Here is a 24,109-nt window from a genome sequence, read left to right as displayed (position 1 = left end):
ATTAAAAAGACACATCATAATGAAAATATGTTAAAATTTAGTTTCAAATCAATTATTTTGGTATTTTCAAAACGTAAACAAATAAAGTTTTCCCGTGATACTTTATTCTACAATGAACATACTCGTATACAACAGTGAAAATGAACTGACTGGATTCGCACTTTATATACACTGGTAATGGGGAGATAATTTTGACGAAGTAGAATCCTGACTGAGCTTATCTTAGCTAAACTATTGTAAGCTTTTTAATCGTTATTTATTGAACTTCATACGTCATTCGTGTGTGTTATCGACGGTGAGGTACCCGGATTGCTAACTACAAGGAAGTGATTGCCATTGTTAAGGTACGTATTTGCTGTCTCATAAGACGATATGTTGAATTTATCAATTGGTCATAAAGCAAAAAAAGTTCAACCTATTAATTCAGGTTTAGATTCATTTAGAGTGATTTCTTTTTACCTAAAAGGCTGTTTAGTTTTGGCAGTTCGTGTGATTATCTTTTGTATGATGACATCCATAGCAAAATCCTCATAAACAAAACAATTAAAATTAGGAACACTAACACGCGTTTCGTTGACTAAGACTCCTAAATGGTACTCTAACAAACACAGTTGAAATCCAAGCAATGGCAAAATTGTAACACCAGAATAAGGAATATATACTAAAGAGACAGAGACGACGATCGATCATCATATAATAAGTAGAATAGAACATTACAGTCAAAAATCGATTTTAAACTTTAAAAAAAAAATCAATCCTATCTGACAGATTTTTAATTTTAGATCATAACTTTGTAACAGATGACCTGATGTGCGTTTGGCGCATTTAGAAATGTTTATATATTCTCCTTTGAATTTTTTTTCAATAATTCTAACAGATCTATGTGACAGGATTGGCATTTACAAAGTTTTGTAATTGAAATTTTCCAAGCAGATAGCATTTGGCTGTATAAAGATATATGATAAACTACCTTTCATTTCAATTATTTGACAATAGAGCTAAGACAGATACCATGATAGACGCGGTCTTTTGAAAGATTTTCCTAAAAAATATTGTGACAATAATTCATTAAACTTATAACCAAGAAATAGGATATTAAAACTTATACTCCAATTGATATTCCTATCCTCAAAATCTATATTATGTAAATGTTTATCTGAAGAACTATTGTATATAGATATAGAAGATGTGGCATGAGTGCCAAAGAGAAAATTCTCCATCCAAGTCAAAATTTGTAAAAGAAAAAACATTTAAAGATCAAAGTACGGTCTTCAACACGGAGCCTTGGCTCAAACCAAACAGTAAGCTATAATGATTCCCAAAAATGTGTAGTGTAAAACCATTCAAATGGGAAAACCAACGGTCTAATCTATATACAAAACGAGACACAAGAAACTCTTATGAACCACATCAACAAAAAACAACTACTGAACATCAGATTCCTGACTTAGGACATGTGCAAATAAATGCAGCGGATGTAAACGTTTTGTAAGTACCAACCTTCACCACGGTACCCGAAAAAAAAACCCAGTGTAACATCACAACGTAGAAAGATAAACTATAAAATATCAAAAGACCCATTTACACTTGTGAATATACACTGAATGAATAAATTTTATCCATGAGACTATGTAAATACAAAATCAAATTTATTGTGTTTACCCAATAACTTTATACATATACTGCAGTTATTGACCCAGTTTAAGTTTAGATATCTAAAGTCACGATTTCACCAAACAAGGTAGACTCGAAAAATTATCGTATTATCTATAATATTATACCCCAGTCCCACTAGGCCACGATCGCACTACGATCTGTGAAAAAATGCAAATTTTGAAGATCGTGGTACGATCGTGTAGGTCGCAGTAAGGTCGTACCACGGTCGTGGTGAGGTCTTCAAGATCGTGAAGAGCGTGGCCAACTTTGAATATGTTCAAAAACAATCGTGGTGCGGTCGTGGCGAAATTAGGTCGTAGTAGAAGCGTAGTGAGAGCGCACTAAGATCGTAGTAAGATCGCAAAGGTCGCTGTACAATCGTAGCGAGAGCGTAGCGAAAGCGTGATTCTATTCTATGATTATTGTTTCAAAACAAAGGCTTTGTTCAACTGGATACAGTTTAGATATCAATATTTCAAATGAACAAATAGAAAATGTAGATTGTGAAAAACTTCTTGGTTTATATATTGACAAAAACCTAAATTGGAATCAGCAGGTAGATAAAATGTCATGTACTATATCAAACAGAATCAATTTATTACAAAAGATAAGAAAATATTTACCTATGCATATACGTATTATCTATTTTAATGCTTATATTTTGCCATTATTTGATTATTGTTGCAATATATGGGGAAGCTGTTGTGAAAGTGGAATAAATAAAATTAATAAGTTATTAAAGAAATCTGCTAGGGTTATAGTAGAAGCTGACATAATGACATCATCCAGTTTATTGCTTTAATAGTTTGCACTGGTTAAATGTGGAAAAACGCATTCAATACCAAAAGGCAATACTTGACATGTATTTAAATCATTTAAAAATGGTATGGTTCCTAACTATTTACAAGAAAATTTTCATTTTACTGATAATCAAAATTATAACTTACGTTCAGCTGATGAAAAAACTATTAAATCTTCCAAAACAAAAACAAATTTTTTAAAGAAAACACTTACATATTCAGGTTCTCAAATATGGAACAGTTTACCAAATGAAATAAAAATGAGTAAAACACTTGTATCTTTTAAACAAAATGTTACAAATTTTTCATCAATTGTGCAAATTAATATGCGTTTTCATTATTATTTAAATACAATTGTATATTGTGTATAATATAACTTTATAATACTCTATGTACTTATAAATATGTTGTTATTATTTTGAGGACTCTCAGGAAGATTAGTTTTAACTAATGGGATCATCCTCTTGAAATAAAGATTATTTATTTATTTATTCTTTATTTATTTATTCGGAGAGATTGCGTTACGATCTCACAGCGACGTTATCACGACCTTACTACGACCATCACGTTCTCACCGCGACCCAACTACATTTCCACTACGACTTTACCACGCTGTTCACGACCATAGTACGATTCTAGCACGCCCTTGCCGTCCTCATCACGCTCTTTTCACGACATTACTACGTTCACACTACGACCATCATTTTTTATTGTCATTTTCACACAAAATATATAAAAAAAATCCCTAGATTTTGTTTGTCTGAATGTATTTATCCATTTGCTCTAACGGCTCAACCATGCTTCTCGTTTTTATATAGATTAGACCGTTGGTTTTTCCCGTTTAAATGGTTTAACATTAGTATTTTTTGGGGCCCGTTATAGCGTGCTGTTCGGTGTGAACCAAGGCTCCGTATTGAAGGCCGTACCTTGGCCTATACTGGTTTACTTTTATAGATTTTTCCGTTGATGGAGAGTTGTCTCAATGGCACTCATACCACATCTTCCTATATATATTGACACATCTGTGTCATCTCTGCTATCGTTCACTAAAATATCGTCATTTGAGCTTTATGGACCAGCAATAGGTTGTAATTTAGGTTTGATTGGTCGTTCCGACATCTCTTGATGGCAAGTATTATACTACTTATGTGTATATTATCAGTTAAATTAAAGTCTGGAGCTGGCATGTCAGTTAACTGCTAGTAGTCTGTTGTTATTTATGTATTATTGTCATTTTGTTTATTTTCTTTAGTCACATCTTCTGACATCAGACTCGGACTTCTCTTGAACTGAATTTTAATGTGCGTATTGTTATGCGTTTACTTTTCTTCATTGGCTAGAGGTATAGGGGAGGGTTGAGATCTCACAAACATGTTTAACCCCACTATTTTTGCGCCTGTCCCAAGTCAGGAGCCTCTGACCTTTGTTAGTCTTGCACCCTATTTTTCCGACGTAGTCGGTATAGTTTCGGTTTGTGCCCTTTGAACTTAAAGACGCTAAACTATGGCAACAGAATACGCATGCTCGAAAATCCTTTCTGTGATTGGACAAAATGCTGTCATGGTGGGTAATGTGGTTGTGTTTGAAACAACGTCTCGTTAATTATATCGTGATGGAAAGCAAGTGAAAAACTATAAATATTTGAACTAGATCTTACAAAGATTTATATTTTTATTAAAATGATTGTTTCTCCAATAGCTCTTTGCATCCGTGACAGCTGTTTATTCGGGACAATTATATAAGTTTTAATGTAAACTTTGTTATACGAACGTACATGACTTTTAAAACGCACCTACGCATGTGAGATTTCCGCGGGGTTTTGGTGAATGTAAACAGAAAGATACGAGGACCGAGAATACTGAACACAAACAGAGAAAACGTTATTTAAATGGTATCTTTGTGCTCCTGGAGGTTATCGAAATGATAGTTTTAAACATATACGCAAATTTAAATACGTCGGATATCTTTTTTAAAGATAGTTCTTGTTAATTTTAGTTTCTTGTGTACTATTTGGAGTTTAGTATGGCGTTCATACTTTGCTTCCTCTGCCTCTACATCAACCCCTACCATCACGCCCACGTGTTCTACTAGATTTTGGTGGCAATGACTCACTCACTGTATTGTGTCCGAAAAATCTCCGTTTTAATCAGAAATAGAAGGAATGGAACTATATTGATATGAAACACGATATTGACGGTATTGCTGAGAACGTAGTAAGATCGCGGTATGAACGTAGTATAATGGTGGTAAGAACGTGCTAGAATCGCAGTAAGATCGTGTTGCAATCGGATAACTCGTGGTATGGTCGTAGTGAGAACGTAAAGAGCGTAGAAAGATCTTTATAAGCGTAGTGAGGTCGCAGAATAAGCGCGGTGAGAACGTGGTTTAATCGTAGCGGGATCGTTGTAAAAGCGTAATTAGGACGTAGTAGCATCGTGAAAGCAACGAAAATTAACATTTTCATGCCGCATACCGCGACCTCACCACGATCTAAATTTATTTTAGATCGCGGTGAGCGGGGTGCGATCGTGGTCTAGTGGGACTTGGCTTTAGATAACGATTTCAAATTCGAATGACGGTAAAACGTCTAATCAAAGAATTCAAATTCATAAATGACTAATAGTGAATATTCTAATATGACGTGCTTCTTTCGCTTTGTTAATAAAACCATGCTCTAAATCCAATAAAATTTGTTTGGACTTGCGTATATTGACTACTGCAGAACAATGAGTTTTATCAAATTGGCATGCATTTAATATATTTTATTAATTTAAATTCAATTCAATTCAATTCAAATATTTATTGTCATATAAACTCTGAACAATAAGTTTGTGACAAATAATATAAACATACACAAAATACATTTAACAAACAAAACCATGAAAACATAAAAAAAAGCAAAAAAGCAAAACAATCTATCTAAATGATATATAAATATATTTTATAAATAAATCAAGAGTCCCCTGTCCTCAGTTCTAATGCCTGTTTAAAATAGGACCCTAAGCTTTCTACTTCTTTTGAGGTTGATGGACAAAGAAGATATTTAATTTTTTCATTTTCTTGCCAGGACATAAAATCTGGCATATGTTTAATTACATTTCCTATAAAGTTATCTCTTAGTTTAGCAATTTTTTTGCAGTATAAAATAAAATGGGCTTCATCCTCCATTGTATTACAGGATGTGCATAGTCTTTTTTCTCTAGGTATTTTTAAATGTCTTCCTTTTTCTATCATTAAATTATGATCGCTAATTCTCATTTTTGTTATGTTCCTTCTCTTTTCAAAAGATTTACAGTTTAAGTAGTTTTCCATTTCTAAATTTTGTAAACTTTTATATAAATACAATTTACTTTTTTTATCTATTTTTTCAAATTTTTGTTCAAATATATTTGTGTAGAAATTTAAAAATTGATGTTTTAAGGGTTTTTTTTAACAACTTTGAGTAATTTTCTCTTTTGTTTCCCTCAAGAATGGATGCGTCCATATTTACCTCTTTCAAAATATTTTTAACATATGTAAACCAGGTATAGCAACCTGAATTATCTAAACTTTTAGAAAGTAAAAAGGATTCGTATAATAATGGATTAATTTCAGAATTTAGTAATCTTGATAAGTAAAGTATACTTTGAGTTTTTATATGCATCTCTAGTTGGTATCTCCCTAGCTCTGTTCTCACAGCTATGTTTGATGAAGATTTTCTTGTTCCGAGAAAACACTTCCAAACTCTTAAATGATGCACATGTTGTTACTAATTTATTTATTATGACTGTAATTTGTTGCAATTCGAAATTGACATATTTGACCTAGATACGACAACCTTCCATGCTGGCTGTTCAAACTCCTCCCTCTGAAAATCACATTGCCAGTCGTTTGCTTGTTTACAAACAAAAAAAGGAGTTTCATGGAAGAACCTACACAATTGCTCTACACTAAATACACATCGGACATATAATTTACCTTAATTGTCCTATTAGAATCGAAATAAGTGATGCAAGCTATACTTTATTGTAGTTTTAACATGGGTAGGCATTATATTCGTGTTATTTTAGCCCTCACTATCGCTCGGAAAAAATAATCACGAATATATTGCCTACCCATGTTAAAACTACAATAAAGTATAGCTTGCATCAACTATTTCTTAAATGATGTTGAATAAAAATTGCACCACTCAAGACCATTTTTTCCACATTATTAACATTTCCAACAATAAACAATTCAAGTTCCGGGTCGAATCCGATACCGATACCAATAAAATACGTCACATGTAGTTTCCAGTTGTAGTTCTTCTTTATTCCTCCTTCTTCAATATGGATTACTACTACTATACTGTAGTGAGAAACCCAACTGGACGGGTACAAACAGAAAGAGTTAGAAAGTAAAACTGTTCGCCTTATAAGCAACATGACTTAATCAAATGGCAAAACGAATACTAAAAATATAGGTAAAGATAAGGCATAGAAACTTCAATTCCATCACGGCCCTCGATGTATTGGATGTGTTCTAGTAGTGTATATGTTACAGTAAATAAGTGAAATTAGGAATTACATGTAATTACTAAAATTTAGGAATAATCTGTAATTCCCGATGCACTTAGTAAATAAAAGTAATTCCTGAATCTACCCAGTTATTACCAGTAATAACTAAGTTTTGAATGATTTTTTACAGCTATTTACTTAAGAATTGAATGCTTCTTTTTTAACTTCTTGGGGTGTAAAAGCGTTGACCGAAGTACATTTTGTCGCGTTTCATTCTAAGACCTCTTCTAAAAATGTGCGCACGGTCAACGCTATTACAACCCTATGAAGTTGCAAAAAGAAGCATTCAATACTTATAATTACTTTTTTTAGCTATGATCATGAAAACACGAATTTTATGATTGTTTTATTAAATTCACATGTGCACTTTATTGTGGGACCACGTGTTATCATGAATGATAAGTTTTATTGAGTAATGCAATTGCTTAAGGAATAACACGTGATGTGCAGTTAGAAAACCATAATAAAGTAGTAAACTGAATCATACATCTTATGTAATTATTAACTGATAAAACAATGTTGTAATATGGTCAGCTGATGAAAAATTAGGGTAAATCAGTGAATATTATCAAAAAGTGATAACTCTAAAATGTACCGTTTTGCTATCTATAATACTAAAATTACGAGGTCCAATTTGTCAGCCGTCATCGGGTAAAAACGACAAATCAAAGAATTCAACTCTATATATAAACTAATATAGGACAATGGTGTAGATTAAAAATTACACCACTCCAGACCCCTTTGTTTTCCACATAATTAATATTGCCAATAATTAACAAGTTCCGGGTCTAATCCGATACAGATACCAATAGTATATTCACCTGTTAGCTATTACCTTATCTGTACGTTCCGCATTTGACCGGCGCACCACCAAACGGTGTATTTAGGATTTTGCTATATACACGGGTCATAATCAAAGGGCTGACACTACTAAATTCAATCATTGTCAAATTGTTCCCTATTGTAGCTTTATTCAGCAATCAGCAAGACTTTCTAAGATAACTAATATAGGACAATGCTGTTGATTAAAAAATACCCCATTCCTGATAGACCTTTTGTTTTCCAAATAATTAATATTTCCAATAATAATTATTGATAAGTTCCAGGTCGACGGGTTCAAACAGAAAGATTTGAAAGCAGAGAAAACTGTGTATCTTATAATCGACATGACTTTATCAGATGACAATACCAATTACTAAAATAAGGCTTAGGCATAGTTATATACTTTAATTCAGTCACGGACCCGCGATATCACAGGTGTGTACTTGTATTATAAAAGGGTGTTAGCTATGTAATACAAAAAAATAAATATGATTGTTCTTTGTTGTTGAATCAAATTATATTTCCCTAATTTGCAGATAAATTTGGTTCATTTTTTCAAAATAAGCTTAGAAACATTATTACTTGCAAACAAATAATTCGACCCCAATGTAACCGTTTCGCTGGAGATGGGTTACATATGTATTCAGCTATTAAAAAGGATAGAATTTCAACATTGAAAGTAAAACAAAAGGGATGTACCATTTGGTTTACTGGTTTGATCAACAATGAGATCATTCATATAAAGGTAAATATGACATTCGTTTGATGTATTTGAGTTTTTGATTGTGCTATTTGATTAGGATTTATAGATAGAAATTGACTATGAGGGTCGGTTGAAATAAAAATTTCAACATCCCAATTGTGACCTTTTCTTTTTTCCAAATGGTGAAGTTGAAATCGTCACTTCGTAAATTTTACGGACGCCATCACGAGTTGGCTGACCGTTATGGAATATCCGTTTCACATATGATATTGGATATATTGTCGTAGCTACAATCCCGTTCCCTTTTTACAAAACTGAGACAATCGAATTAGACTATTTACCGGCCCTGTAATAACATGAGTATTACGACGGGTACGTATATGGAGCCGTATCTGTTTATCCTTCCGGAGCACCTTAAATCAACCCCAGTTTTAGGTGGGGTTAAACGTTTGTGTTGCTTAGTCTTTAGTTATGTTATGTCGTGTGTATTATTATATGTCTGTTAGTCTTCACCATTTTTTTTTAGCCATGGGGTTGTCAGTTTATTTTCGATCTATGAGTTTAGACTTGGAACAGACATCTGCGTTATGTGCTTGGGTAAACTAGGTTTGCCGAATACCCCCCCCCCCCCCCCATTTTCCCACCCCATAATGTATATGTGATTAATGATGTAAAAAAAATACAGCATTGAACACATTGTAAAAATCCACCAAACCTACCAAGAAATAATAATGTCCATCTGTGTCTGTCTGTTTGCAAATCAGGACTAGATGCTCTGTAAGGATAGGTGGTCTCGTCTTCTTATGCGACACTATCAATATGTCAATAGCCGCTAAACATCGAGTAAGCATGTAAAATTCTAAATGGGTATTCATATTTGCTACAAAAAAGGTGGGGTAACTGCTTTATGATTATATGTACAATGCAATTTTGGTATATAGTGTTGAAGGGCGTACCTTGACCTATAATTGTTTACTTTTATAAATTGTTATTTGGATGGAGGATTGTCTCATTGGCACTCATACCACATCTTCCTATACCTATTAAGTTTTGAGGTCTTTAGAAAGTCATCTAAAAAAGACACTTAACGCCATCATCTTGTATAATTTTATTTATGAAGAATGTCAGCTTTATTGCAAAGTCTGACAAAAGAAGTCGTAGTTAAACATAATTTGTCAGATGAATTTAATCACTGCATATGTCAAGTTCGTCTGATTGATATGCACAGTATGCCTAATAGAGATTTTAATTTTTCCTTATGAATAATCAAGAAAATTTTAACAAAATTTTGCATAATAAAATGTCTATCATCAAAAAGAACAGGCGAAGTTGCCTGAAAAGTTCTCACAAATGCATATCTCAAATTTGGGTTATATCATTGTCTTGCATGTTTAAAATGTTTTTAGCACGTTTCAAAAATTATAAAACAACCATTTTCCTGTTTCAATTCACAAAAAAAACTATAGAACATACATTCTTTGATTCCTTTACATTTGAGTAATCCCTATAATCCCTACCCCGTTACTTTATTATTTGCTACCTTGAATTATGTCTCAAATTTAATACAAAATATCAAGTTAGTACTGTAAAAATGACAAACAAAATCAGTAAATACCAGTTATCACTGAAACCATCAGTAAATACACGTAATTACTAAATTGATTAGTAGTATGTCAAAGTCAGTTTAGTATGAACATGTTTGACATAATTGATCTCTTCGATTTCAATTTTTCTGTGAATTTAACTGTTTCTATAAAGAGCTCTACTGTCAGTGCTTACTAAAGGGTAAGGGAAAGTTCTGATTTTTCTTTATTTTAAGAAATTTTATTCCACAATGAGAATGACATGAGCATTGCTATTATATACTGTATTCGTGTAGACTTTGAAAAAAGGAAGTACTAATATAAATGCATAGCCAATTCCAAAAATGTTATAATTTGTTCATTTGATTGTCCCTTGCTGAAGCTGAAGCTGAAGCTGGACATGGAACTTGTTCTGCCTCTAAGGAATCATTAAAACCGGAATCGATTCTATGATTGCTATTAGCAAACGCTGTTTACTAGCTTAGACTTATTACTACTCTGTTGACCAGCTTAAAGTATTTCAAATCTTTTTTAGAACTAAACATTGGAGTAAACCTTTTAAAAATTATTGAAACATATTTATTAATGATAAAATGCGGTCTTAATTTTTCTATGCATGTATTTTGAAATATCTTTTATTTTGAAGTTAGTGTTATGCCGATGTAACAAAAAGAATCGATCGCCATTGTTCTTGTTTCCTTTTTGTCAAAAAAAAACATCATTTGGAATAAAACTGTCAAATAGGTTTTATATATGTTACAGTAAATAGGTTTTATATAATTATGTTACAATAAATAGGTTTTATATATGTTACAGTAAATAGGTTTTATATATGTTGCAGTAAATAGGTTTTATATAATTTTCAGTAAATACATGTAGGTGAAATTAGGAATTACACGTAATTACTACACAATTCAGTAAATACATAACCTAGTTTTTGGTGGGTTCGTGTTGCTTATTCTTTAGTTTTATATGTTGTTTCATGTGTACTACTGTTTGTTGTCTTTTTCATTCTCAGCCATGGCGTTGTCAGTTTTATTTTCGATTTGTGAGTTTGACTGTCCCTCTGATATCTTTCGTCCCTCTTTTATGTAAATCTTTACAATGTTCATACTTTATTTACATCATAGATTATATTACATGAATGTTTTATATAAATCTTCTTTTATAGGACATGGCGTCAAAGCGTTGTAATCCTTGTGGAGTGTCTGATAAAGATGTCGAGGCAGTAAACATATGTATTGAATGCAACGAAAACCTATGTTTAGAATGTTCAAACCATCATCGATCGCTCAAGGCAACTAAAAGTCACCAGTTACTGGATGTTTCTTTGGAGAAACCAACTTCTATTCTAATTAAAGATCATTGCGAAATCCATCCCTCGCAAGAATATCAATATTTCTGTAGCGAACATGCTGGTCTGTGTTGCAGAGAATGTTTGACAGAAGCTCATTGGACTTGCGAGAAAGTTATGACAATTGATGCCGCGGCCAAAAATGTGAAACAGTCTGAGGCTTTCTTAAAGTGCGAAGAAGAAATTCACCATATTCATGAAAGCTATTTAGAAATATTGCAAAGGAATAGAGAAAACGAAAATGAAGTCAAAGTTAAGGTTACAGATATTAAAGAAAAAGTTAAAACTATGAAATTAGATTTGATAGGAAAGGTTACCCGATTGGAGACAGCTACACTATCTTGTATCGTAAGCACTGCACACGAAATTTTTGAAAAGTTAGATATCGAAAAAGATTCAATTTGTGCTGGAGCAAAAGAGGCCCAAGATTATTTAAGTGAAATTGATTTCATGAAAAAACATGGAACCGATAAGCAAATATTTCTTCTCTGCAATACTTTTTCACATTATACCCAACAGTCAAATGAGCAAATACCGAACCTTTCGGCCCGAATGAATCACTTTTCAATTTCATTCGATGAGTTTCCTGCATTGTTGTCGTCAACTGAGTCTTTTGGAACTATTAGTATTGAGGACAGTCCTGCAATATGTAGTTTTGATGCTTATAAAGACTGCCAAGCTCCAGTAACCGCAACAGCTCAATATCGCATTGATTCATTTCAATTCAGAAATAAGTTTGATATCAAAGGCAATGAAATAAATGGCATTGCAGTCACTGATGACAAAAAAGTTATTTGTTACCAACATAATTATATAGAAGCGAATAAGGCACTCTTGTATTCATTCGATGGAAAATATCTTGGGAACATTAAATTAAAGGGCGATCCGCAAGATATTGCTATTTTACCAGCAAGTGACCTAGCAATTGTTACTCTCCAAAACAAAAAGAAATACGCATTGCAGAAAATAAATACAAAAACGATGAAAACCGAACATTTAATACAAGTGACATATCCGGTATACGGAATCGATGCCAAGAATAATGATATAATAGTTGGATCAGGGGATGAAGTCAAATACATCGATGATGAAGGTCTTGTCGTTCGAAGCGTTGATGGTAAGGGTACTTCCCCGACATTTGTCAAATTTGGTAGCAATGAAGACATATATTATATTACTGGCAGTTCGTTGTACTGTATGAACAAAGAAGAAGTTATCAAGTTGATATATATATGCGATCAATTTCTTCGTCATAGTTTCACATTAGACAAATATGGTATTATTTATTTTTTTCTCGAAAATTCCAAAGGACTTTACCAATTAGACTTGAAAGACGAATTTCCAGATATGCTAACTGTTATTCCGGAAGTAGAAATATCGAAACCTTGTTTTATGTGTTTTGACAATTCTTCTTCAAAGCTCTTTCTGTCTGATGTGACATACGGTGTTGCCATATATAACTGCTGCAGTACAATTCATTGAGAATGATGACAGATCAAAACTTCCTGTTTGTTTTCAGTCAAAAAATGAAAATAAACTTTTAATACTGCTTAAAATTCAGGCTTCTGGAGAGAGTTGCAGCCTAAACATTATTAGATTATCGCCTAGCTCTTCCCTCCCATGACTTTCGACAGAGATAAATAATACGAACATTCATTTTTCTGGATCGACAATGTTGAGACGTCGTATACATACTTTGAATTTTGTAGTTTAACATTAAAGTTTTGTAAAATCATATTTGCGTTCTTTCATTCTGCCATTTAGTTATGAAGTTTTATTGTTTATGTAATGTGGCTCTGTGTTAACATTCTGTTATTTTATCTTAAATAAGTGTGGTTGTGTATTTCTGTTCTGTACTTTACTTTCTGTGGTTTCTTTGAAACGCTCTTTATTCTTTGCGTGATGTATAGTTAGTTATATGATCCCCTCGACATCTCCCGTTTAGTTTAAGCAGTAAACCTCTGTTGAAATAAATCGACCGTTTGGCAGTGCGTGAGGTATGAATTCACAATAACGTCGTGACGAACGTGGTTTTCTTATGGAACGCCACAGCTGTCTTATGTGGAACTCATGACATGTCAAACACATTTGAGTAAGGATCGAGAAGCCAGTCACTCGAGAAGATATCGAGAATTCGCCGAGTAGCGGTCGAATTGATCGGGAAAGGATCGTGTAGAGATCGAATTCGGTCGGAATACAAATAGTTTACCGATCAGTACTCGATCATTTCGATCTTTGCTCGACTAATATTTGACCATTTCCGATCAACGCCAACCTGTTCGATATTTGATCCAGATTAACTCGACCAATGCCCGATCGCTTCATGATCAATGCGACTTCTATATTTTTTTCATCCCAGACCAACTCGACTAATACCCGATGTCTACGCGACCACATTCGATCACTTTTCGATCTCTACTCGGCCATACACGAGTATACATGACTGCTACACGATTCTCTAAAAATGTTTGCAGCTCTGATTAACTCTCATAACTTTGTTTCTGCAAAAATATATTGTCACCACTATTCTTATCTTTTACTGTACACAAATTCATCCATGTACAGTACGCGTCTGTACGTTTGCAAGGAGGTGTAACATTTTAAAAGATAAACAAAAGATACCAAAGGAACAATGAAACCCAATGGTCGAAAACAAACCGATACAACCATAGCGAAAATCGGAAGCCGACGAAAAGACAGACATTAGTCTACATAACACAACTTAGAAAACTAAAAATTTAGCAACACGAAACCCAATAAAACCTCGGATGAAGGTCTATCTAATTGAAAACCAATCTCTCATCGCTCCCGTTTTATGAATTAAGATTGGACGAAGGTGTTTCGAAAGGGAAGTAGATTCTACATTTTGAACCCTGAGGATTTTTCAATATTATCTTTTACCTGTTTAAGGTGGTATGGGTGTCTTCCGCCATCTTGGATTGTAAAAACCAGAAAACCTAAGGTCAAGATTTTCTATCAAGTTAGCAAAATTTTATTCAGGAAAATAGATATTCAATGTGAATTTTAATTTAAAAGAACCAATTTATTGGAATATAAATTATAAATAATAATATTTTCACAAGTGTTGATTATTTTTGGTTGTTTTTAAATGTTTTTTAAATTGGAATTTTAAGGGGAGATGACTCTAAAACAGTGCATTTTCTGAAGGATTCTACATGGAATTATCCTATTTTTTTATTTTAGCCGGAAAAAACGTACGGTGACCCTACTAGTATGTTTTCTTTTGATATTCGTAAAGCATTGTCTGAAAGCTATCTTTTCCTAATTTATTTTACAATTCTATCATTTTGTTTAGTTTCTAATCACAAAATGGTGTTTTTTCCTGTATAATCCATACAAAATGTGTCATTTTGTCACAACCTGTAGCTTGAGAAAATGCGCGGTGACCTATCATTTTTATTACATTTCTGATCATAAACCAATAGAAACTACGTTTTGGCAAAGTATGAACAAATTCTATCATTTTTATTTTAGACTCCAATACCACCTTAATGGGTTATTTATGTTTGACTGTTCGTATTTTACGTATGTCCAGATTTTTTTGTAGTACAAAAATAAGAAGATATTGTTTAATTTCAAGTGAGACAACTCTCCACAGGACACCAAATATCACAGAAACTAACAACGATATGTCACCCAAAGGGCCAAGTGAGCTTTTCTCATCACTTGGCGTCCGGCGTCCGTCGTCCGTCGTCGTCGTCCGTCGTTAACTTTTACAAAAATCTTCTCCTCTGAAACTACTAGGCAAAATTAAACCAAACTTGGCCACAATCATCATTGGGGTATCTAGTTTAAAAATTGTGTCCGGTGACCCGGTCAACCAACCAAGATGGCCGCCATGGCTAAAAATAGAACATAGGGGTAAAATGCAGTATTTGGCTTATAACTCAGAAACAAAAGCATTTAAAGCAAATCTGACATGGGGGTTAAATTGTTTGTCAGGTCAAGATCTATCTGCCCTGAAAATTTCAGATGAATCGGTCAACCCATTGTTGGGTTGCTGCCCCTGAATTGGTAATTTTAAGGAAATTTTGCTGTTTTTGGTTATTATCTTGAATAATATTATAGATAGAGATAAACAATGAACAGTCATTATGTTCAGCAAAGTAAGATTTACAAATAAGTCAACACGATTGAAATTGTCAGTTGACCCCTGTAGGAGTTATTGCCCTTTATAGTCAATTTTTAACCATTTTTCGTAAATCTTAGTAATCTTTTACAAAAATCTTCTCTTCTGAAACTACTGGGCCAAATTAAACCAAACTTGGCCACAATCATCATTGGGGTATTTAGTTTAAAAATTGTGTCCGGTGACCCGCTCAACCAACCAAGATGGCCACCATGGCTAGAAATAGATCATAGGGGTAAATTGCAGTTTTTGACTTATAACTAAAAAATTAAAGCATTTAGAGAAAATCTGAAATGGGGTTCAATTGTTTATCGGGTCAAGATCTATTTGCCCTGAAAATTTGAGATGAATCGAACAACCAGTTGTTGGGTTGCTGCCTCTGAATTATGAACATTTTTTTTGGTTATAATCTTGAATAATATTATAGATAGAGATAAACAGTGAACAGCAATAATGTTCAGCAAAGTAAGATTTACAAATAAGTCAACACGACCGATATGGTTAGTTGACCCCTTTAGGAGTTATTGCTCTTTATAGTAAATTTTTTACATTTTTCATAAATTTTTGTAGATTTTTAGAAAATATTTTCCACTGTAATTACTAGGCCAAGTTCATTATAGATAGAGATAATTGTAGTAACAAGAATGTTCGGTAAAGTAAGATCTATAAACACATCACCATCATCAAAACACAATTTTGTTATGAATTGATTAATTAATTAATATGCACATAGACCCTTGAGAGCCTCTAGTTTTTCATTTTTGACGAAATTTTATAAACCAAATAGACGAAAGACAAATGATTTTTATTTATGACACAAACAGTATGCTTAATTTGTAAGAAAGCAAGAAAAAAGGTTTGTAAAATTTAAGTATATTGCTATCTAACATCAGTACTAATCCAGTGACAAATTTCATTTTGAAGAAAAGAGCAGTAAAACTCCCATAACAAATTAGCGCCCTACTTTTCTTTCATGAGGTTTTTATAACTATTGTGGTCCTTTTTGTTCAGCTCCTGCAAGTCTCTCATACTTTTGATTTTGCCATTTGATTAGGGACTTTCCGTTTTGAATTTTCCTCGGAGTTCAGTATTTATACTGCAACTAGTTGTGTTCATTTCCTGAATATAGTAACAGCTACATTTTGTGCAATGTCAATTTCATCATGGAACACTTTTCTAACAGTAAGGGGTTCATTAAGGGATGAAAATAAGTTTGAAATGTGTCTTTCAATTTAAATAGCTATGAATTTATTTCAGTCGGAAACCCGGTTGAAATAGAACAAAAGAATCGAAGCTCTTTGTTAGAGAAGGCGATAAATGTGTACTGTAATGTTTCCAAGAGCAAAATTGGTAGCGCGTCATCCCTACAATGGCTTCCATTTCTACGATTGTGAAAATGAACTGGCGTAATGGGGGGATAATTTTGACGAAGTAGGATCCTGACTGTATTTATTTAAGTTGCAGTATAAAAACAATATTAGGTCAATGTCAGAAAAATATCATTTTTTATTGTACTCGGCGCAAAACTATCTGACCTTGCCAAATAACCCAACTGCTTTATTTCGAAGTAGATATTTAAAATATATAATTTTGCTCAGACCTTCTATGAACTACTGAATCTAACCAAATGAACGGAAAATGTATGATCCATGGGACACAGATAATACCCAAGCTTGCATATAACGTTATCAATAGTCATGATTACCCTGGGTACAGTTAAAGTGACGCCGTCCAAATTCGCCCTTGATCTGTGTTTTAATATGGTATTAAGCATTGTGTATACGTTTCATCAAATTTGGTTGAGGCAAAATAAAATTAGAGAACGGAAACTAATTGTTGGGACGTATTAATACGTACTTACGGACGGTAAGGGTAACACTTACTGCCTCCTCCACAGCAGCGGTTGATATAAAAAAAATCAGCCGTTTTTATACTGAAATTGTACATACCCGACCAATTCCCGACTATCCCTACGACCCCTATACGATCGAGTCGATCTGGTCCGGTCCTACTAAAAAGCGCCCGGAAGCGCCAGAGAGCGCCCGGGAAAAGAAAAAGCGCCCGGGGAAAGGAAAAAGCGCCCGGGAGAATATAATAATAATATTTTATAACAATAAATTTTTCCTTAAAAAAAAAATAATCATTGCTTGTTTTGTCCTTAATATAAATGTGGATATGATGCCTGAAGTCTAATAGACCAGCGGTAGAATCAAAAAAAAAAATTATTTAATGCACCCACCAAACACACGGCTGAATTATATATCACTGAAAAGAAAAAATTGTAAACTTTCAGATTAATGATGATGTAATCATGAGAAATGGTCGGAATTTTACATAATTGAGGTCAAAGGTCAACAATTATATATTTTCAAATAACGGTTAATTTTGGGTTATATTCAGAAATGAAAAGTATATTTATGAAGCAGAGGACATTTTTTCATTCAGTATATATGTAGCCTGTATAAAATACCAGTTTTTATAAAAACAACGTTATTTGTTAACGTTAAATTGACGTTGTTTCTTATAGAAGACATTTTGTTCATATATGACTTCATTTTGTTTCCATACAACGATGGCCTTGAACTTTGGTACTATTTTTTTCTCATAAACATGACGCTGACACACGACTTGTTACTTTCATCATCATCATCATCATCATCATCATCATCATCATCATCATCATCATCATCATCATCATCATCATCATCATCATCATCATCATCATCATCATCATCATCATCATCATCATCATCATCATCATCATCATCATCATCATCATCATCATCATCATCATCATCATCATCATCATCATCATCATCATCATCATCATCATCATCATCATCATCATCATCATCATCATCATCATCATCATCATCATCATCATCATCATCATCATCATCATCATCATCATCATCATCATCATCATCATCATCATCATCATCATCATCATCATCATCATCATCATCATCATCATCATCATCATCATCAGGTTTATTAAATATATAAGCCTCATATCAACGTTTGTAACGTTATTTGACGTTCGAAATGTCAAAACCGTCTTATCACAAGAAACAGAAATAGATTTTGTTGTCAAACCACCCAATCCTATACCTTTTAGCTTATAATATAAGAAATGTATTAGGTTTTTTAGCCTTCTTATATAACTAACAAATTAAGACCGTGGGACCATACGGTCTAACAAATGTCTTATAGAAGCAATAATAAGTATCATAATCCGTACTTCACCAGCATAACTGTAAGACGTTACCGCATCCGTTTAACTTTTATATGGTTTTATATGAGCAAGCTGTCGCCATTATCACGAAGACCAATAATGGCAGTATATTGACAGGGAGAAACAGATAAATAGTGAATATAGTTGTAAATTATACTATAAATTAGAATTCAGTCGAAAATAACACCTTGATGATCGAGATTGTTTAGTCTGCATAGTGGGTAAATAGTTTCGTGAAATCGGTAAAAAGAGCAACGTGCAAGAATTTTTTTATTCCGTTCTGTGTATTTTTTTGTGGACCAATAGTCTAATAAGAGAGAGCCCGCTGCCCTTCGGAAATTTGTAATGATTCTCGTTACTGACTTTACAAATGGTGTACTCTTAAACTTAAGATTGTAGAGAGACATGATTACATAGGCGGATCCAGGGGGGGGGGGGGGGGGGGCTGGGGGGGCCGGGGGCGGGGGGGGGGGGGCCGGCCCCCCCCTTTCGTGGGAAAAATTGGTTGATTATATAGGGAATCATTGAAGCATGACTGGAGCGGGCCCCCCTTAGGTCAGTCAGCGGGCCCCCCCTTAGGAAAAGTTCTGGATCCGCCACTGGATTATGTTTTATTGTATGGCATTGGATCTGTCAGCTGTCATGCATGTTGTTGAAGGAAGTTTAGGATTATTAATTAACCAATTTTAAGCATTGTACAAATATACTTCCCCAATTCAAATGCATTGATCTTCAAAAAAAGGGGGAGTTCCAACCTCCTGAACCCTCCCTCTGGATCCACCACTGCCACTGGTATATATGTATATTCATGATATCTTTTAAAATTGTATTGTTAATAAGGGTAATTTACAAAATGTAGGCTACACAACTGAGTATATAATACCAGAACTCCATTACTAGAGGAGTCTGCAAGCTGTGTTATATATAGTCCGCAGGCAATTAGGTCACATTGTCCCAGCCTATTCACAGTGGAAATCATTGTACAATTTACATGATGTAGGTGGCCCTCCAAAATCTTGTTTTGCTACTTATGAATCATGGGTTTAAAATATTACCATAAAACAGTCAGTTACTAAATAGTCTCTCTCAGTTTTAAGCTCATCTTTCCTAAAAAAAACATGGGTGCCAAAGCTAAATACATGTATAGAACATAGGGGTAAAATGTAGTTTTGGGATTATATCTGAAAATTAAAGCATTTAGAGCAAATCTGACATGGCGTAAAAATGTTTATTAGCTGTACATCTATCACTAATCAGCCCTGAAATTTTCAGACAAACCTGTCAACTGATTGTTGGGTTGCTGCCACTATATTAGTAATTTTAGGGAACATTTGCAGTTTTTGGTTATTTTCTTGAATATTATTATAGATAACGATTAACTGTTCACAGCAAAAATGTTCAGCAAAGTAAGATCTACAAATAAGTCAATATGACCAAAATTGTGAATTTATCCCTTAAGGAGTTATTGGCCTTTAAATATAAAAAAGAAGATGTGGTATGATTGCCAATGAGACAACTATCCACAAAAGACCAAAATGACACAAACATTAACAACTATAGGTCACCGTACGGCCTTCAACAATGAGCAAAGCCCATACCGCATAGTCAGCTATAAAAGGCCCCGATAAGACAATATAAAACAATTCAAACGAGAAAACTAAAAGCCATTTTACACAGTTTGTTCATTATGTTTGTTAGCTTTCAAAAATCTTCTCTGAAACTACTGAACAAGTTGCAGGCAAACTTATTCTAAATGATCCTAAGTGTTTAATTTTGTGTTTTGTAAAAAAAAAAAATGGCCACCATGGCTAAAAATAAAATAGAACATTAGCGGATCCAGGGGGGGGGGGGGGGTTCCAGGGGTTGAAACCCCCTTTTCTTTTGGCTGATCAATGCATTTGAATGGGGACATATAGCTGGAACCCCCCTTTTATCCTGGGTTTGGAACCCCCCTTTTTAAAATGGCTGGATCCACCACTGTAGAACATAGGTAACAAGAATGTGTCCTTAGTACACGAATGCCCCACTCGCACTATCATTTTCTATGTTCAGTGGACCGTGAAATTGGGGTAAAATCTCTAATTTGGCATTAAAATTAGAAAGATCATATCATAGGGAACACGTGTACCAAGTTTGAAGTCGATTGGACTTCAACTTCATCAAAAACTACCTCGACCAAAAACTTTAACCTGAAGCGGGACAGACAGACGAACGAACGGACGGACGGACGGACGGACGGACGAACGAACGAACGGACGCACAGACCAGAAAACATAATGCCCCTCTACTATCGTAGGTGGGGCATAAAAATGCAGTTTTTGTCTTATGTTTCAAAAACTGAAGCGTTTGGAGCAAATATGTTATCAAAATTCAATTGTTCATTAGGTCAAGATTTATCAACCCTGAAATTTTCAGATGAATGGAACAACCAATTGTTGTGTTGCTGCCACTACATGTATATAGTAAATTTTGGATAAATTGCTGTTTTTGGTTATTTTCTTGAATATTATTATAGATAAAGACTGTAAACAGCAAAAATGTTTAGCAAAGTTAAAAGAACAAAATTGTCAATTGACCACTTAAGGAGTTATTGCCCTTTAAAGACAATTTTGCACAATTTGTTCATCATATAAAATTAAAGATGTGGTGTAATTTCCAATGTGACAACTCTTCACAAAAGATCAAATGACACAGAAATAAACAACTATAGGTCACCATAAAGCCTTCAACAATGAGCAAACCCCATACTACATAGTCAGCTTTAAAAGGCCCAGAAATGTCAAATGTAAAACAATTAAAAGGAGAAAACTAACGGCCTTATTAATTTACAAGTAAATGAACGAAAAACAAATATGTAACACAGCAACAGACAAGAACCACTGAATTGCAGGCTCCTGACTTGGGACAGGCACATACATACATGATGTGACAGGGTTAAACATGTTAGCGAGATCCCAACCCTCCCTAACATAGGACAGTGGTGTAATAGTACAACATTGAAACGAACAATAAAAATCAGTTGAAAAAGGCTTAACTCATCAGATGGATACAATAGAAATATACCTAACAAAAACATAGTGAAGTGGCTGGGCACTTATACATCCCAACAACAAAAAGACCATAAGTACAGATCTCCCTGTTGTGCCTTCACTTCTCCCTGAAGTCTCCCTGTTGGGTCTTCACTTCTCCCTGTTTGGCTGCCAGGGAGAAGTGACTTCTCCCTATAATTTTGAAGTGTGGTGACCCCTGGGGTAACAGATGTTTAGGTTATTGCCCCTGAATTGATCATTTAAGGAAAATTTGCAGTTTTCAATTATTATCTTGAATATTATTATAGATAAAGATATTAAACTGTAAACAGCAAAAATGTTAAGCAAAGTAAGATCTGCAAATAAGTCTTCTGAACTAAATGTTCAATTTACCCTTAAGGAGTAATTGCCTTTTAAATTCAATTCTCAATTTTATTATTTACAATTTGTTCTCTTAAATATTAAAAAATCTTCTCCTTTGAAATTGCTGAATTAAAATCCGCCAAACTTAGGCTGAATGAGCTTTAGAGTATCTAGTATAAATTTTGTATTCTATTTCCTAGCATATAAAAAACAGCCCTATGGCTAAAAGGAAACTAAGGGGTAAAATGCATTTTTAATTTGAAAAGCAAAAATAATAATTGATGAAGATTTAAGCAAAAAATTACAGTTGAGAGCCTCTTGTTCATTAATTACAATGTATGTATTATATATTCATTAGAATCTGTCATTTTATTAGTGTTTTATAAGCATCCGCTTTTAATTTGCACATTTCCAATTCAATGGACCATGTTTTATCTTTATAAACGTTCGATGTGACTGTGTCACTGTGGTCCAATTAATTCACTGTGTGCTATGCATAAATTATCAAGACCCAGAATTGCAAAAAAAATATTGCTACATGTCATTTTCAATAGCTTTTTTCCCTACTGAGGACTGTCTATAAGCATGATGAATTTATGTCTTTCCTTTTTTTTTTTTAGATAAAATGCCTTTGTTTAGGAAAAGAGGCAGACCTTATGCCCATGTTACATATGAAAGAGGTAAAAGGAAATTAAAGAAAGGTGTTCAGGTCATAAAAAAAAATCAAACAGGAAACAAAACCTACATCTGGACTCTAGCTTGCTTCCAAATTTTCAGGAAATGACCTAAATTCAGATCCTCCTTGTTCAAGTTCAGTGCTTTGTATAGAATATTGCCATAAAATATTGGATGTGAAATACCTGAAAGTATAAGATGTCTACATGTTGATCTTTAATTACGAATGATGTTCTTGTACTATGATAACATTTTGTAAATGTTTTGACTTGTTTGTGATATCAAGAACTTTGTAATAATTTTCAATAATTCAGAGATTAATTTTTTTTTCATTAAAATCAAATATTTTGTTACAATACATACAGGAGCAAATCGAACAAGTTGAGATATATGTATAAACACAATAAGATGTTGACAGATTGTTTCTGAATGTTTCTTATTTATTTCTTGAATAAATTCCAGTAGTACATTGTGTACTAGTACTGCTTTTTTCAAAGATAATATTGTAATGGTTTGGGAAAAAAGTCCCTCTTAACTATTGAAAGTTAGATAACTATTCACATACATGAATGAATGTTTATTTTTTAGGTACAGATGCCCTTAAAGTTTTTGATGAAGTAAAGAGCAAGATACTATCCCATCCGGCAGTGATACCTTCATGACACTGTATGATTAATTTGACAAAGAATAACAATAGGACACCAACAGTTCACATATGAGAAGATGTTTTAGGGTAAACCACATACTGTGTAGGATTTAATAATGTCCCCTATGAAATGATGTCCAGAGGACATTATTTCATAGTAAATACATGGACAATATTTACTTATTTAGATGTGTCCTGGACACAATTTCCTATGAAAATATGTCCTTGGGTATGAAAAAGTGTCTATGAACATGAACATTATTTAATACTATAATTCTGTACAGGTGGACACTTTTTTTCAGGACATTATATCCATCAGGACATTTTTTTGATATGATCAAAATATTAAATGATGTCCATTGCCTTGTTATTACTGGACATATTTTAACTTTAATACAGTGTTACCGTGACAGAGAGTTGTCTCATTGACACTCATATCTTCCTTATCTTCCTATTTATACTTTTAATATATATATACATGTGTGATGGTTTAAATTGAAATAAAAAAGTGACAGATGCTGTTCAGTATTATTTTCCTTGAAGGACACAATTAAATAA

The 24,109-nt window shown here is 33.5% G+C and overlaps 1 protein-coding gene and 1 long non-coding RNA gene across 2 annotated transcripts; both read left to right on the top strand.

Annotated features, from left to right (window-relative positions):
* Positions 1-288: 288 nt before the first annotated feature.
* On the top strand, positions 289-13,285 carry LOC139507394 (uncharacterized). Its single transcript, XM_071295729.1, has 2 exons — positions 289-344; positions 11,271-13,285. Exon 2 carries the CDS (start codon positions 11,274-11,276, stop codon positions 12,933-12,935), a length of 1,662 nt encoding a protein of 553 aa, XP_071151830.1. The 5' UTR covers positions 289-344; positions 11,271-11,273; the 3' UTR covers positions 12,936-13,285.
* A 5,615-nt stretch (positions 13,286-18,900) lies between these two features.
* On the top strand, positions 18,901-23,779 carry LOC139507393 (uncharacterized). The gene is made up of 3 exons (XR_011660671.1): positions 18,901-19,059; positions 22,851-22,910; positions 23,494-23,779. It is a non-coding gene; the product is annotated as an uncharacterized lncRNA (long non-coding RNA).
* Positions 23,780-24,109: the final 330 nt, after the last annotated feature.

This window comes from Mytilus edulis, unplaced genomic scaffold, assembly GCF_963676685.1.
Source record: "Mytilus edulis unplaced genomic scaffold, xbMytEdul2.2 SCAFFOLD_1474, whole genome shotgun sequence".
In the NCBI taxonomy this organism is placed as follows: Eukaryota; Metazoa; Mollusca; class Bivalvia; order Mytilida; family Mytilidae; genus Mytilus; species Mytilus edulis.
The sequence above is the reverse complement of the archived record's forward strand: the minus strand, read 5'-3'. Positions and strand labels throughout refer to the sequence as shown.

Bases quoted from the DNA above. Each gene is read 5' to 3' on its own strand.
- LOC139507394 (XM_071295729.1), top strand. From the start codon at position 11,274: ATGGCGTCAAAGCGTTGTAATCCTTGTGGAGTGTCTGATAAAGATGTC.